Source organism: Ictidomys tridecemlineatus, chromosome 4 (assembly GCF_052094955.1).
Source record: "Ictidomys tridecemlineatus isolate mIctTri1 chromosome 4, mIctTri1.hap1, whole genome shotgun sequence".
Lineage (NCBI taxonomy): Eukaryota > Metazoa > Chordata > Mammalia > Rodentia > Sciuridae > Ictidomys > Ictidomys tridecemlineatus.
The window spans coordinates 167,377,233-167,391,751 of NC_135480.1; the positions used below are offsets into that span (position 1 = coordinate 167,377,233).

General features: G+C 33.4%; 1 protein-coding gene across 1 annotated transcript in view; it reads left to right on the forward strand.

The window, feature by feature from the left end:
* Nucleotides 1-14,519, forward strand: part of Ift74 (intraflagellar transport 74) — a 71,732-nt gene that overhangs the window by 5,482 nt on the left and 51,731 nt on the right. The window contains exons 3-8 of the mRNA XM_005334189.5: nucleotides 1,612-1,747; nucleotides 4,359-4,407; nucleotides 6,801-6,899; nucleotides 7,058-7,118; nucleotides 12,385-12,444; nucleotides 13,620-13,681. Coding sequence (XP_005334246.1) covers nucleotides 1,612-1,747; nucleotides 4,359-4,407; nucleotides 6,801-6,899; nucleotides 7,058-7,118; nucleotides 12,385-12,444; nucleotides 13,620-13,681 — 467 coding nt within the window. The remainder of the gene's footprint in view (nucleotides 1-1,611; nucleotides 1,748-4,358; nucleotides 4,408-6,800; nucleotides 6,900-7,057; nucleotides 7,119-12,384; nucleotides 12,445-13,619; nucleotides 13,682-14,519) is intronic.

Genomic DNA, 14,519 nt, shown 5'->3' on the forward strand with positions numbered 1-14,519 from the left:
AGGTTGAGTATGAGTGAAACTATATTCTAATTGCCACAGCAATTTTAGAAACAAACTGCTAAAAGTCTTGAGACCTAATGACCTTATGACAAGTGAGACTTAAATTATGATATTTTTATCCCTATAATGAGCTATTAGATAGTCATTAAAATTATTTTTAAATATATTTGATAAAAGAAATTCTTCTTTTTGGTACTAGGGATTGAACTTAGAGGCACTTAATCACTAAGCTACTTCCCTGTCTCTTTTTATATTGCATTTAGTGACAGGGTCTCACCAAGTTGCTGAGGCTGGCTTTGAATTTGGCAATCCTCCTTCCTCAGCCTCCCAAGCTTCTGGGATTACAGGTGTACCACCACACTTGGCAAAATTCTTTATAATATAGCATTAAGAAAAAAAAAAGTGTAACCTCAATTTAACTTATGAACATGCATTTATATGTGCATAGAAAATAAAGTAGGAAGAAATGAATATACCACAATACCTGTAATATTTTCTCTGATATTCACACAGATGGCTTCGACTAACTCAGAGGGTGCTTAAAGCTGATGCTTAAGTTAACTGCAAACAACAGATAATTCTTGGTCCTATGTTTATTTTGGGGGGCAGGAATAGCTTTGTTAAAGTCAGTACCTCATGTTTTCAGATTTTTCTAGAGTTTTTGGGTGTATTATCACATCAATTTAGAAAAGACTTTTCTGACATCTCCTTAGATATACTAAACTAGGATATCTTTTTCTTTTGTTCTAATAAGAATTAATGCTTGTTAATTAAATATTTACAAAATGAATCTGACATTGCCACTTATTAATGTTTGTATTTTCAAAAATAATAATCATCTTAAAATGTGCAAACAACAAAGTAATGGAGTTCCTGTTGAATGTGTAAACACTGTCAATAGTGTTGTGTCTATCTTCTAGACTTTTCTACTGTGCATTTATTTACAAATAATCAAACACATATGTACATATAATTTGTATGGTTTTGGTCTGTTCCAAAATCAGAATAATACCACGTGCATTGATATTCTTTCCATTTTTTTTTATTGGAGCAATATAGTTGTATATATTGAAGGGATTTGTTTTAACATATTGGTACATGCACATAATATATACATTGTTTTGCGTCTCTCTTTTGTTTCAATCATATGTTCTGAATATATTTCCATGTGAGTACATATCTATCCATTAATGTATATGGTTTATATGATATAATATGTACATAAATTTAAATATTCAAGAAATTTATTATCTAATAATACTGAATAATAGTATTATTTCATACAGGGGGGCTGGGGATGTGGCTCAAGCAGTAGCGCGCTCCCCTGGCATGCGTGCGGCCCAGGTTCGATCCTCAGCACCACATACCAACAAAGATGTTGTGTCCGCCGAGAACTAAAAAATAAATATTAAAAATTCTCTCTCTCTCTCTCTCTCTCTCTCTCTCTCTCTCTCTCTCTCTCTCTCTCTCAAAAAAAAAGTATTATTTCATACAGTAAAAATGCAAGGAATATTTTACTAATTATGTAGAATTTTAAGTTTTTAAATTATCTTTGCATTCTAGAAGGACTGTTTTTTACTATTTTAATGAAAGTAAAATCTTTTTGTTTAGTTGCCCCCTGGAACAGCAAGACCAGGTTCTCGTGGTGGTCCTTTGGGGACTGGTGGTGTTCTGTCATCTCAGATCAAAGTTGCTGATCGTCCTGTAACACAGCAAGGTTTGAGTGGAATGAAAACTGGGATGAAAGGTATTTGTTTTATGAAGATGAGCATATTTTGTACAAAAAGTATTACATTACCATATAACCAAATCAGAATTAGAACATAATTCTTGTTTGATTCATAAAATGGTTGTGAGATAAAAACAGAATGAATATGAAACACATTGTAAACTAGTAAGTTATAAACATGAGTTATTTTGATATTCATTTTTCTGAATATGTAACTTTGTTATAAGTTAAAGGAATTCAAAATCATGTAGCAATATTCTGATATACTTTTTAGTAGTTTTCATATAAAAATTATGCTATTAAAATATTGGTATTTATAATCAGTGAGTCAAGAAATGTTACTTTTTTCCTAATAATTATAAAGATCCAGTCTATTTTTTTTTTTTTTTGGTACTGGAGATTGAAATCATGGGCACTCGACCACTGAGCCACATCCCCAGCCCTATTTTATATCTTTATTTAGAGACAGAGTCTTACTGAGTTGTTTAGTGCCTCGTTTTTGCTGAGGCTGGCTTTGAAGTCTCAATCCTATTGCCTCAGCCTCCCAAGCCGCTGGGATTACAGGCATGTGCTACCACTCTGGCTCCATTCTAATTCTTAAATAAGGAACTAAGTCTAGCAAATAAATCTCTTCTAAATCTCTCATTATGCATCTATTTAGAAAATCATTAGAAAAATGAATGCATATTGTGTATGTGGTATATATAAACAAACCTTGGTAAACTTTTTTTGTGTGTGTGAAAAGTTCTTTTCTTTAATTTTGACAAATGGCTGGGGATGCAGCTCAATAAAGGGTACTTAACCTAGCCTATGGAAGCCCTAGGTTCAACTACCAGCAAAAAAAAAAAAAAAAAATCATTATGTTCTTTATTGTGACAAATGGTTTATCAGGAAAGAAGATATTCTGCTATTACAAAATTAATTTTAAGATACATAGTACAATTGACCCTTATTATTCAGTGCTTTACATCTGCAGATTCAGTCAACCACAGATCAAAAATAATTGAAAAAAGCTGCATCTGTACTCAATACATACAGGCTATTCTTGTCATTAGTCCCTAAACAATATAGTGCAACAACTATTTCTATGGCATTTACATTATATTAGATACTATAAGTAATTTAGAGATGATTTAAACTACATGCAATGATACACACAGGTTATATGCAAATATTAGGTCATCTTGTATAAGAGACTTGAGAATTCCTGGATTTGGGTGTCTATACAAGGGGTCCTAGAATCAATCCCCTACAATAGACTTGAGATGACTGTACTTTTTATAATAATATGTCATGATTTTTAGTAATTATCAATACTATAAAAATGAAGCAAAATTATATATTCTTTCAACTAATCTTTAAAATGTATTCAAAGTAATTTTTAAATGTTTAATGTTACTTATCAAAAAACATTAAAGATAGAAATATACTTAAATTTTCTAGAGAATATGTCAGATATTTATCTTATATAAACTTCCTTCAAAATAAACCAAGTGTCATTTAAAATGGTCAGTTTCTATGAATATACTTCAAAGCCTTACATGAGAGTTCAGATTGTTACCACTATGCACCATTATCTGCTGTGACTTTTGTTCTTTCTTATTCTAAGTCCCATTTCCAGTTATTACAAGACATTTTTCCTTTCTACTAGGAACAGACATTACAGGCAGTACTTTCTAGACTTTACTTCTCACACTTGCAAGGCATTTCATCCCTTATAAAATTTAGGACATTTAACCTAGAAATACTTTTTTGGGCTTGTTTGTTATTGTTTTGTTTGCCATGCCTGGAGATCAAACCCAGATCCCTGAACTTGGCTAGGCAAATACTCTACCCCTGAGCTATGCCCCAAACCCCTAGGAATACTTTCTTCATTCAACTGAAATATAATAGCATGTATTTATTTATTTATTTAGGTACCAGGTACCAGGGATTGAGCCCAGGGGCACTTAACCACTGAGCAACGTCTCCACCTCTTTTTTATATTTTATTAGAGATAGGATCTCACTAAGTTGCTTTGAGCCTCGCTAAGTTGCTGAGGCTTTGAAGTATATTCAAGGCTTTGAACTCTCCATCATCTTGCTTCGGACTCCTGAGTTGCTAGGATTACAGGCGTGCATTACCACACCCAGCTAACATAATGTTTTTAAAAGTCTCCTAAGAGAAATTCGGAAAATTGTTGTCTCTTAGTCACATTTAGGAATATCTAAAGTCTCCAATATCTAATAGTCATTTGTAATACTCAAAATTAAGTAAAATAAAAATTAATTTCTTTAGTAGCACCAGCCATTTTTCAAGTGCTCAGTAGTTCCATGTAGCTACTCTTAATTGGACAGTCCTACTATATTTTGTTGTCAGAGAAACTTCTTTTTTTAGGCTCCCTTATGCCTAGTTTCCATTTAGCTAGCCTGTACTATGAATCTACTATCTTAATAGTCTCACCTCATTCCATCTTTGTGGTCTTTTTAAAATATCATGACTTTAAGATACTAGTTCTCTTTTCTTAATGTTTGATGGCAGTAATGAAAGCTGTCTGAGAATTATGATGTATAATTCTGGTTTTGCTTTGGATTTTTGCTATTTTGCTGGCATTTTGAGACTGGACACTAACATTTAAACATTTTTTCAGGTCCCCAGAGGCAAATTTTAGACAAATCTTATTATCTCGGACTCCTTAGGTATGTTAATTAAACATGTCTTTCTATGAGTGATCATGAAGTTTTATCTATGGTTCTTATCATAATAATTAGGTATCTGTTGATGCTTAAGAATTATTTTGTAGTTTATCAATTTCTGGTTTATTTGGCTATTCTGTAAAATATATACAATAATAGAATTAGACTGAGATATAAAATTTTATGTATTTGCATATATGTGAGCTATATATTTTGTCTCAGTCTGTTTGTACTTCTATAACAAAATGCCTGAAGTTGGGTGATTTAATAATTATGTAAATTTATTTCTCTTAGTTCTGGACATTAGGAAGTCTAGGATCAGTGTACTGGTAGGATCAGTGTTTGATAAGGGCCTGGTTCAATAGATAGCACAATCTAGGTGTCCTCTCTCTTTCACATAATTAAAGAGCAAAACAGGGCCTACCACTTCCCTCCAGCCCTTTCATAATATACTACCTAATCTTATTTATGAGGGAAGAGCCTTTCTGGCCTAATCAGCTCTGAAGCTTCACTTCTTAATACTATTGATTTGGGGACATGCACATTCAAACCATATCATAACGTTTACTGTTTTCATCTGAACATAAACATAATATTCTAAACTTTTTGGTATTCTGATACATAACATTTGTGTTATTGTATAACACAAATACTGATACATAACATTTGTGTTATTGTGTCACCTGTTATACCTAATAAAAAAGGAAAAATCTATGGAGGGCTGGGGTATAGCTCAATTGGTAGAGTGCTTGCTTCACATGCACAAGACCCTGGGTTCAATCCCCAGCACCACCAAAAAAAAAAAAAGGAAAAATCTGTATACTTTTTTTGTGACACCCTAATCAGTAGAGGGTTTTAGATAAATATATGTTTGGTAAGTTACTACAAATATGACCTAATTTTAATTAATCCATAAGTTTTGTCATATGTCACTTAAGTGTGAAGCACTAAATTAAGAACTTGTCAAATGTCTAGCTCCAAATTGAGAACTTTTGGTCATTTTCTACCTACCATATGCTTGGATTTCCTATTGTTCTATCTACATTTTCCAATTTTACTTTATTTTCTTATTGGCTCCTCATCTGTATCTTCTTTCTCTCTTATTTCCATTTAATTTAATCCATTCTTCTATCATGCCTTAAAAGCCTTGTTTACTTTCTTAGTTCTTGATTCTTTTGTTTCTTAATTACCTGGAGGATCATTTTGATTCTCAAATTCCTAGGAGGCCATCTTTCCTTAAAACTAAGATTAATAACAAAGACAGTAAGTCTGTGAGATGATGTATAATGTCTCTGATATTCAATGACATAATAATCAAAAGAAAAAAAAAATAAAACAATGCCTGGTTATTGCATTGCCTCCTTTTAGGTTTTGTGTTTCTGCATCAAAGAATATTTATGTTAGTATAATTGTTTTTCTAGAGCATTAGTTTTCAACTGGCTTGATTCCATTAGTAAATATTTGGCAATTTAAAATTTTTTTTATAGTTGTAGATGGAAAGCATTTTGTTTATTTTTTTTTAATGCGGTGCTAAGGATCAAACCCAGTCCCTCACACATGCTAAGTAAGTGCTCTGCCACTGAGCTACAGCCCCAGCCCATATTTGGCAATTTTTATACACATTTCTGGTTGTCACAATTGGGGTTTTTTTACTGCTGGCATCGAGACCAGGGATGTTTCTATACATACTGTAGTGCATAAGATAGCCCTCTACCACAAAGTTATCAATCACTGTCCTAAAATGTCAGTAATGCCACTATTGAAAATGTAGCAGTTTTAAGAATGACAGGAATCTATATCTGTTTGACTAGGCTTCAATTCTCTTCCTTTTTGACCTTTCTTAATAATTAGAGAAACTATGTCAGTTTCTTATCAGTTGAGTAGAATTAGATGAGATAGTCCTTATTCTTATTCAAATAAACCATTGAAACTTTTTTTCTTAGGGAATTTCACACTATTTATATTATTGCATATTTATGAAAAGTTTGTTTTGTTGAACTGGAAAGTCTTTTTTAGGACTTAATTGGTTTTATTAATTATCTAGACTTACAAAAGTGATGGATACAATATTTATAGAGCTGAGGAAATAATCTATCATGACTGTATCTGTTACACTGTGGATAGCACAAAAACATGAGGGTATATTCTATTACTATTTTTGAACTGTAATCCATTTCAGGAAAGTAGTTAGTTATGTCATTGGCAATTAAGTTCCAAATACATCTTTTGTGGTTTTATCTTATGAATACAAATGAAAATTCCAACCTTGATCATGTTGGAAATAGAATTATTCATTAGTTGTAACTATAGACAATCTACAAATATATATATGAATTTTGTAACTAGGAAGCCTTTTCTAGATTAGAAGTATGGCTGACGTTCTTCTTTCTTTACAGAAGTAAAATAAGTGAACTTACAACTGAAATAAATAAACTTCAGAAAGAAATAGAAATGCATAATCAAGAGAATTCAGTGTATTTGTCATATGAAAAGAGGTAAGTAACTTTGCAGTTAAAATATGAAAGATATTTTTATGTACTCTTACTACTGAATAGGTATTAATTTAGTATTCATTCAATATTACATATCCATAGAATAAGAATTAGTAGTTATCCATAATGTTTACATGAATGTATTTATTTTATGCTTTCAGGGCAGAGACTTTAGCTGTTGAAATCAAAGAGTTTCAAGGACAACTAGCAGACTACAACATGGTATTTGCTCTTTTCTGAGAGAATTTGCTTTGAATATTTTCATTTTTTTTTACAGCTTAAGAATACATGAATATATAGTTACTGTGAAAGATTCAATCTATAAAATATGTAGAGAATAAAGTGCCCCTTTCTTCTCTCCTTCATTTTCCTCATCAGAAATTATTTGGCTTACCAGATTGATATGTATTCTTCTAATATGTTTTAAAACACATTAATTTATGAGTACACAAACACACATGCATTTCTTTCTATAACAATACTGAAATAATAATTTAATAGCTAGAATTTACTGGGTACCATCAATGCCACTGCTTTGAAAACACCTTTACCCTTTTATGGAATTTTGCCATCATGAAATTTTTAAAATTTAATTATTTAGCACACTAATTACTTCCATATGTATGTTTTATTGTGTGTACATTCTGTCAAATAGAGTATGTAACATAAAATATTTCCACCAAGGATCCTTTCCAATGTAAACTTCAAGAAAAAACAGTTGCTTTAGAACTACTGATAACTGCCTCAAGTCTTTGGGTGTTGTTGCTTCCATGAAAATTTTCATTGTGAGAATTTTCTTTATTCTGACTCTTCGGAACATTATACAGCAGAGGGGTCCAGATTTAAAGAAAATAATAAACTTTTATCTCACTACTCCTATTAAAAATGATTACATAAATTATGATATATCTATATTGTTATATTTTGCTTATCAATAAAATTTTGCTGATTGTAGCATATTTTAAATCTTAAATTTTCAGAACCACACAATCCATAACAAACATTTTGTAACATCTCATGTTCAGTAATATTTTCTTTAGTAAATGTTATTGTATTCTAAATATGAAAGAATATTCTTATAAGTTGGGGATGACAATATATAAAAGTAATTATTAGTTATGCCAAAATGTATTTGATAAGTTACTTAATAAGCTGGGCATAGTGGTGAACACCTATCTGTAATCCCCCCAACTCATGAGACTAAAGCAGAAGGATCACAAAATTTAAGCCAATCTCATCCATTTAGCAAGACACCCTATCTCAAAATTAAAAGGGCTGATGTCATCTTACATAGATGAAGTTTCCCACTTGATATCGGTGTGGAGTTCCTTTGTCCCCAGGTTGGTAGGCAGTGGCCAGCTGTTTCCACAGGTATCACTGAGTTTTTTCAAAAGCTTTAAGTCTGTCAAGCAAGGGGGTGTGAAAGGAATCGTTAGGTCTTAGAGTTGGGGTCAGGTCCCTTATTGGAGGAGGGGCATCATAGAGAATTTCATAGGGGGTAAGGTTACACAAAGAAACAGAGGGAATATTTCTTGCATGAAACAGTGCATAAGGCAGGAGCATAGTCCAATCTTTTATGCCTGTCTCCAAGCTTAATTTTGTCAAGGTCTCTAATGGTTCTATTTATTCTTTCTATTTGTCCTGAGCTCTGGGGTCTATAAGCACAATGTAACCTCCAATTAATCCCCAGGGTCCTGGTTAACCCTTGATTTACCTGGGCTACGAACGCCGGTCCATTATCAGACCCTATTACCTTAGGCAGGCCGTATCTTGGAAAAATATCTTCTAGGATTTTCTTGACCACCATTTGTGCCGTTTCTTTTTTTGCGGGGAAGGCTTCAATCCATCCTGAAAATGTATCTACAAAGATTAGGAGATATTTAAGTCCATACCTTGCTGGCTTAATTTCAGTAAAGTCCATTTCCCAAAATTGTCCTGGTTTGGTTCAAGGGGTAAGCATTAACCAATTAACAGACCCGACAGGCTTTTGTTACCCGTTCAGCTATTTCCTTTCGCTGTGAGCCGGTTAGTGGAAAACTCTGTTCTTGATCCTTCAGGAACCAAGGTGAGTGAGTTGATGTACATTTTTAATGTAGTGTAGGGCTTTAAATTGCAGGCTAGGCTCAGTAAAGTCGAGGAGTTCAGTGTTAGTGTCCTTATGTTCCCCCGGTGTGGAAAGTGTTAACATGGTTTTTCCATTTAGGGCTGCCAATTTAGTTTCTTCATTTGCCCTCTTGTTAGATGGGGGTGGTATCTGCACAACGGTTTGTTTTCTGGGCTCAGTGAGCCATCGTTTATTGCCCCTAAGGGAATAGTCCAGGAAGATTACTTCTTGCTGGCAAATTTGGGCCTTTTTGGCAGAAGCTCTATACCCGAGTTGAGCAAGCTCGGGTAATAGTGCTTGGGTCCCAGACTCACAGTTTTCTTTGGTATCGGCTGTCAGTAGCAGATCATCCATATATTGAAGCAGGGTGACTTCAGAGTGTATAGTTGTGAAGTTGTTGAGATCTCTGTGGAGGGCTTCATCAAAAAGAGTGGGGGAGTTTTTGAACCCCTGTGGGAGTCTGGTCCAAGTTAGTTGATCAGATGTTCCAGTTTCTGGGTTTACCCATTTGAAAGCCAACAGCAATTGACTATCTTTATGCAGAGGCAAGCAAAAGAAAGCATCTTTTAAGTCCAGGACAGTATACCATTTTCGCTTGGGGTTAAGGGTGCTAAGCAGATTGTACAGATTAGGTACTGTGGGGTGAATGTCCTGCACTCTGTTGTTGATCTCTCTTAGGTCTTGAATGGGGCGATAGTCCCCGGTTCCTGGCTTTTTTACTGGTGGCAGGGGAGTGTTCCAGGCCGATTGACAGGGCCTTAGGACCCCTAAGGCCAGATATTTCTGAATATGGGGCCTTATCCCATCTTTAGCTTCTTTGCTCAGAGGATATTGTTTAATATTAATTGGAGAGGCTGAGGTTTTTAACTCCACTATTATTGGAGGTTGTTTTACGGCTAGGTTTAACCTAGCAGTTTTTGTCCAGGCATCTGGGTAATCTGTTATCCATTTCTGAGATAGCTTGTCTGTTTGATCAGTCTTGGGGGGTATGAAGAGTTGATGTTTATCTTCTACTGACATAGTTAAAGCCATGACTATAGGAGTTTTTATTGAAGGATTTAGAAATTTCATTTGGGGGCCTTCAGGGTTAAAAGTTATTTTGGCCCGGAGTTTGGTGAGCAGATTTCTGCCCATCAATGGGGCTAGGCATTCTGGGATCATTAGGAAGGAATGATGGATTTTTCTTTTTCCCAGGTCCATGGTCCTCTTAGTTGTCCAAGCCCAATATTTACTGCCATTAGCCCCTTGAACTAGAGACCTTTTAGTTGATAGAGGGCCCAATGGGGCCTTAAGGGCTGAGTATATTGCCCCTGTATCCACTTCAAAGTTTACTGGGGTCCCCTCCACTTCAAAAGTTACCCTGAGCTCGGGGAGGGGATTTGAGCCCTGACTTTCCTAGTCATCTTCCAAAGTTAGAATGGCTGGTTGGCGTGGCTGTTTCTTTCTAGGGCACTCTTTGACCCAGTGTCCTTTTTCTCTACAGTAGGCACATTGATCTGAGGCCAGATGCGGCTTCTGGCGTGGGCCCAGGTATCCCTTTCTGTCTCCCTGTCTCCTAACTTCTGGCCTATTTGTTGTTGTGACCAGGACCTTAGTCAATGCCTCAGTCTGTCTTTTGCTTCTTTCATCTTCCTTTTGCTCCCTTTCTTTCTCCCTCCTTTGTTCCTTCTCTTCCTCAGTTTCTCTCTTATAGTATATTTTCTCGGCTTCTCTGACTAAATCTCTCAAAAGTCATATCTTGTAATCCATCTAAGCATTGTAACTTTTTTTTAATATCCAGGGCAGCTTGTCTAATAAAGGCCATCGTGACAGATGCCTTTTGATCCTCCACCTGAGGATCAAAAGGAGTATATCTCCTATATGCCTCCATAATTCTCTCCAGAAACATAGAGGGTGATTCATTAGGCCCTTGAATAATCTCTCTTACCTTTGTCAAATTAGTTGGCCGTCTAGCGGCTGCTTGGAGACCCGCTATTAGAGACCGGCGGTAAGTGGACAGATGTTCCCTACCTTCCAAGGTGTTGGGGTCCCAGTTAGGTCGGTTCAAGGGGAAGTTGTGTCGGTTGCCCATCTGGTCCGAGGATATTTTTTTTCTTGCTTCCAGGAGGATTCTTTTTTGTTCCTCTGTCATGAAGAGAGTCCCTAGGAGTTGTTGGCAGTCATTCCAAGTAGGCTGGTGTGAAAACATCAATGACTCAATCAGACCTGTGAGCCGGGTGGGGTCCTTGATAAGTTACTTAATAAGCTGGGCATAGTGGTGAACACCTATCTGTAATCCCCCAACTCATGAAAAGCAGAAGGATCACAAAATTTAAGCCAACCTCATCCATTTAGCAAGACACCCTATCTCAAAATTAAAAGGGCTGGTCATGTAACTTAGTAGTAAAGCTCCTGTGGGTTCAATCCCTTGTCTCACCAAAAACAAAAGAAAGATCTTAATAATGTATAAAATATGCTGTTTATAGGTTTAATGAGCTAATATCCAATAAATAGAAAGCACTTAACTAGGTGTCTAACCTATAGTTAGCATTTAATAAATACTAAGTCTTACTAGCACTTATATGTATAACAAATGAGAAAATGTGATGTATACTGATATATATCCTATTAATCTTTTGTCATCAATTACACTTACACTGTTTGCTTTTAGTGTTTAAATAATTTGATTTCCTGTCTGGTTCCAGTACTTCCTAAATTTTTCTGTAAAATGTGGACAATAGTATTTACTTCATAGAGTAATACTAAAAAAACTAAATAAGTTAGTACATGTAACAGTATTTGGCACAAATACTTTGTGCTAGCTATTAATATCATTGCCTAACTTTTTGAAGTAGGCTTACTATTGCCTAACTTTTTGAAGTAGGCTTACTATTGTGTTGTCTATGGATTCCTTTGTTGATTTTTTTTAAAATTTTTTTAAAAAGAAAGCTGTTTTTCAGTAGTGTAAATTTGAAAACCTGTTAACGTTCTCTCCTAGGAAAAAAGTAAGAGAGTGATGAATCTGGTAAACTTTAGTCTTTTCTAATCTTTCTGTCTGTTCAGAGCAGACAAAGCTGTTTAAGGTACGAGTTGCAGGAAGAATATTTCATTATTACCTATTTTTCCACACTAAAATGTAGTTTACTTTTTGGCCAAATGCATTTGGCCAAAAAGTAAAGTATATTTATTTATTTAGCGCTCAATATTTGTTTTTATCTTCAAAGATAAGATGCTTTCAAGTATTTATTTAGTTTAGGCTCAATATGCCATCTTCAAAGATAAGTGCTTTCAAGTATGGTAGGTAAATAGAATACTCATTAGTGAAGTTAATTAAGCTTTGTCTGCTCTGAACAGACAGAAAGATTAAGACTAACAGAATGTCGGTTTTTTGTGTTTTTTTTTTAGTTGGTAGATAAACTTAATACCAATACTGAAATGGAAGAAGTAATGAATGATTACAACATGGTAAGAGAATTCATAAATATAAACAATAGATTTATAAAAATAGTATCCTCAAAATAAAGCATTTATATCTAGAAATAGTTTGGTAAAATCTTTTAGGCCTTAGAGATGGACATTACTTTGATTCTAAATATCACTGTTATAGATGAACCCCCTTAGTTGCTCTTTTTAAATTCCTCCTCTTGAGTGGCTCCTCCAAATAGATGCTTCACTGTCTGTCCACAAGGCTCTGTTTGAATTGGCCTTGTACTCAACCTTAGAATGTCTTCTATATTGCTTGTTTATAGATTAGTTAAAAATACTTCAGTTTTAATTTTTGTATAAGTGGAGTTGAGTACTCAGTAGAGATAAATGATATCTTTTTATAGTTTTAAGGGGGAAAAAATGAGTAGATATGATGCCAGATGTTCTGACCATTGATTGGTAAATAAGAATTTTATTTAGATTAACTATTTGGTAGAAAACAATGAAATGTTCATAACTAGCCTATTTTGATTATAAACATTAGAAAGAAAATAACATAAAGTTCATAACTTATATAGCTTATAATTTATTTACATGACCAGAAACTATTCAGTAAAAACATAGTTTATAAAATGACTCTTCTAAATTTAAGATTCTAAAACCATGATAATTTAGTAGATTATGTTTAGGATACAGAATAATTCACATATTAAAAACTGTGCTAGAAATAAAAAGTAAGAACTTCTTCATGTGCATTGTCAGTTATTTGGGATATGTCCAAATTCTATTCTAGATTTGCACAGGTCGTGTCAACTAGGAGTACTCATGTAAATACTGAGTGATGTGAGACAAAAAACCCATGCTGGTTCTAAATTCTTCACATTATTAATTATACGTTTATTGAAAACCAGTAAATTCTTAAGATGTTGTTTTTATAAATGAAGGTTACATTGGATTATTTAACAGATCACTGAAGAACAGTGAATATTTTTGGCATGAGATTATGATGCTTAGGAAAACAGCTCTTTCTTTTTATCTCATGGTGTTCTTTGTTAAATGAAACAATTACTGTAGTTTTTTTCTGGATCTTTGTGGCATTAGGATTATTATTATAATCTGTATTTAGTTCATAACCAGAATAACCTTTAAAGAAAGTATTCAGTTTAATGGTTACATTTTTATAACTAACTTCTCTGTGTTAACTATTTCTTCAGCTTAAAGCTCAAAATGATCGAGAAACACAAAGTATGGATATCATATTTACTGAAAGACAAGCGTAAGTTTATTCTATTTAAAAATCATATTTATAAATGAGTTTACTATGTAGTTTAACTAGTGAGTTATTTATTTCCTTATAGAAGTTTTAACTTTTTTTCTATTGCCTTTTTAAATTAAAAATAAATATTTGCAATGGAAGTTTATTTTTGTACATGTTATCTTCATTTACCACTAAATTACAAACTTCTGTATGAAGAAAATGACTGTATAGATTATATATAAATAATTTCTGCTTCTAAGAACCTAGAATTTGAGATAAGAATGTTATATCTTCCATTTATAATTTTAACCTAGAATATTAATTAGATTATGATATTTAACCCCAGTTCAACTAAAAATTCATTAGTAGACTATTTAAATTTTTATTAGCATTGTTGATAATTATATTAGTATTCTATATTATATTTGTAGGTTATCTGTGTCTTTATAACCTATCTAAAGACTAAATTACTAGCTAGCTTTGACTTTGTTATTAACTGTGACAGTGACAGTAACACATACAAAGATAATGAGTAGACATGATGTAATTATTTTTCATGAAATTTTGGGCCCTAATTAGATACTTTATATTACAGCACAAACATAAAAGATGATCTATTTTTGTATAAACACACATATAAACTTATTCTGGACCCAAAATGTATTAATATAAATCTGTTTGAGAGCAAGGATAATTACTAACAAAAATCATGAAATTCAGTAATAACAAATACACTGTCATGTTACTTCTACATAAACAGTAAATATTTCATGACAGAATACTGAAATACAGTAATAAAACATTTGAAAGGTAACTATAATTTTTTTATTGATTAAAACAAAAGTTTCTTTTTCTC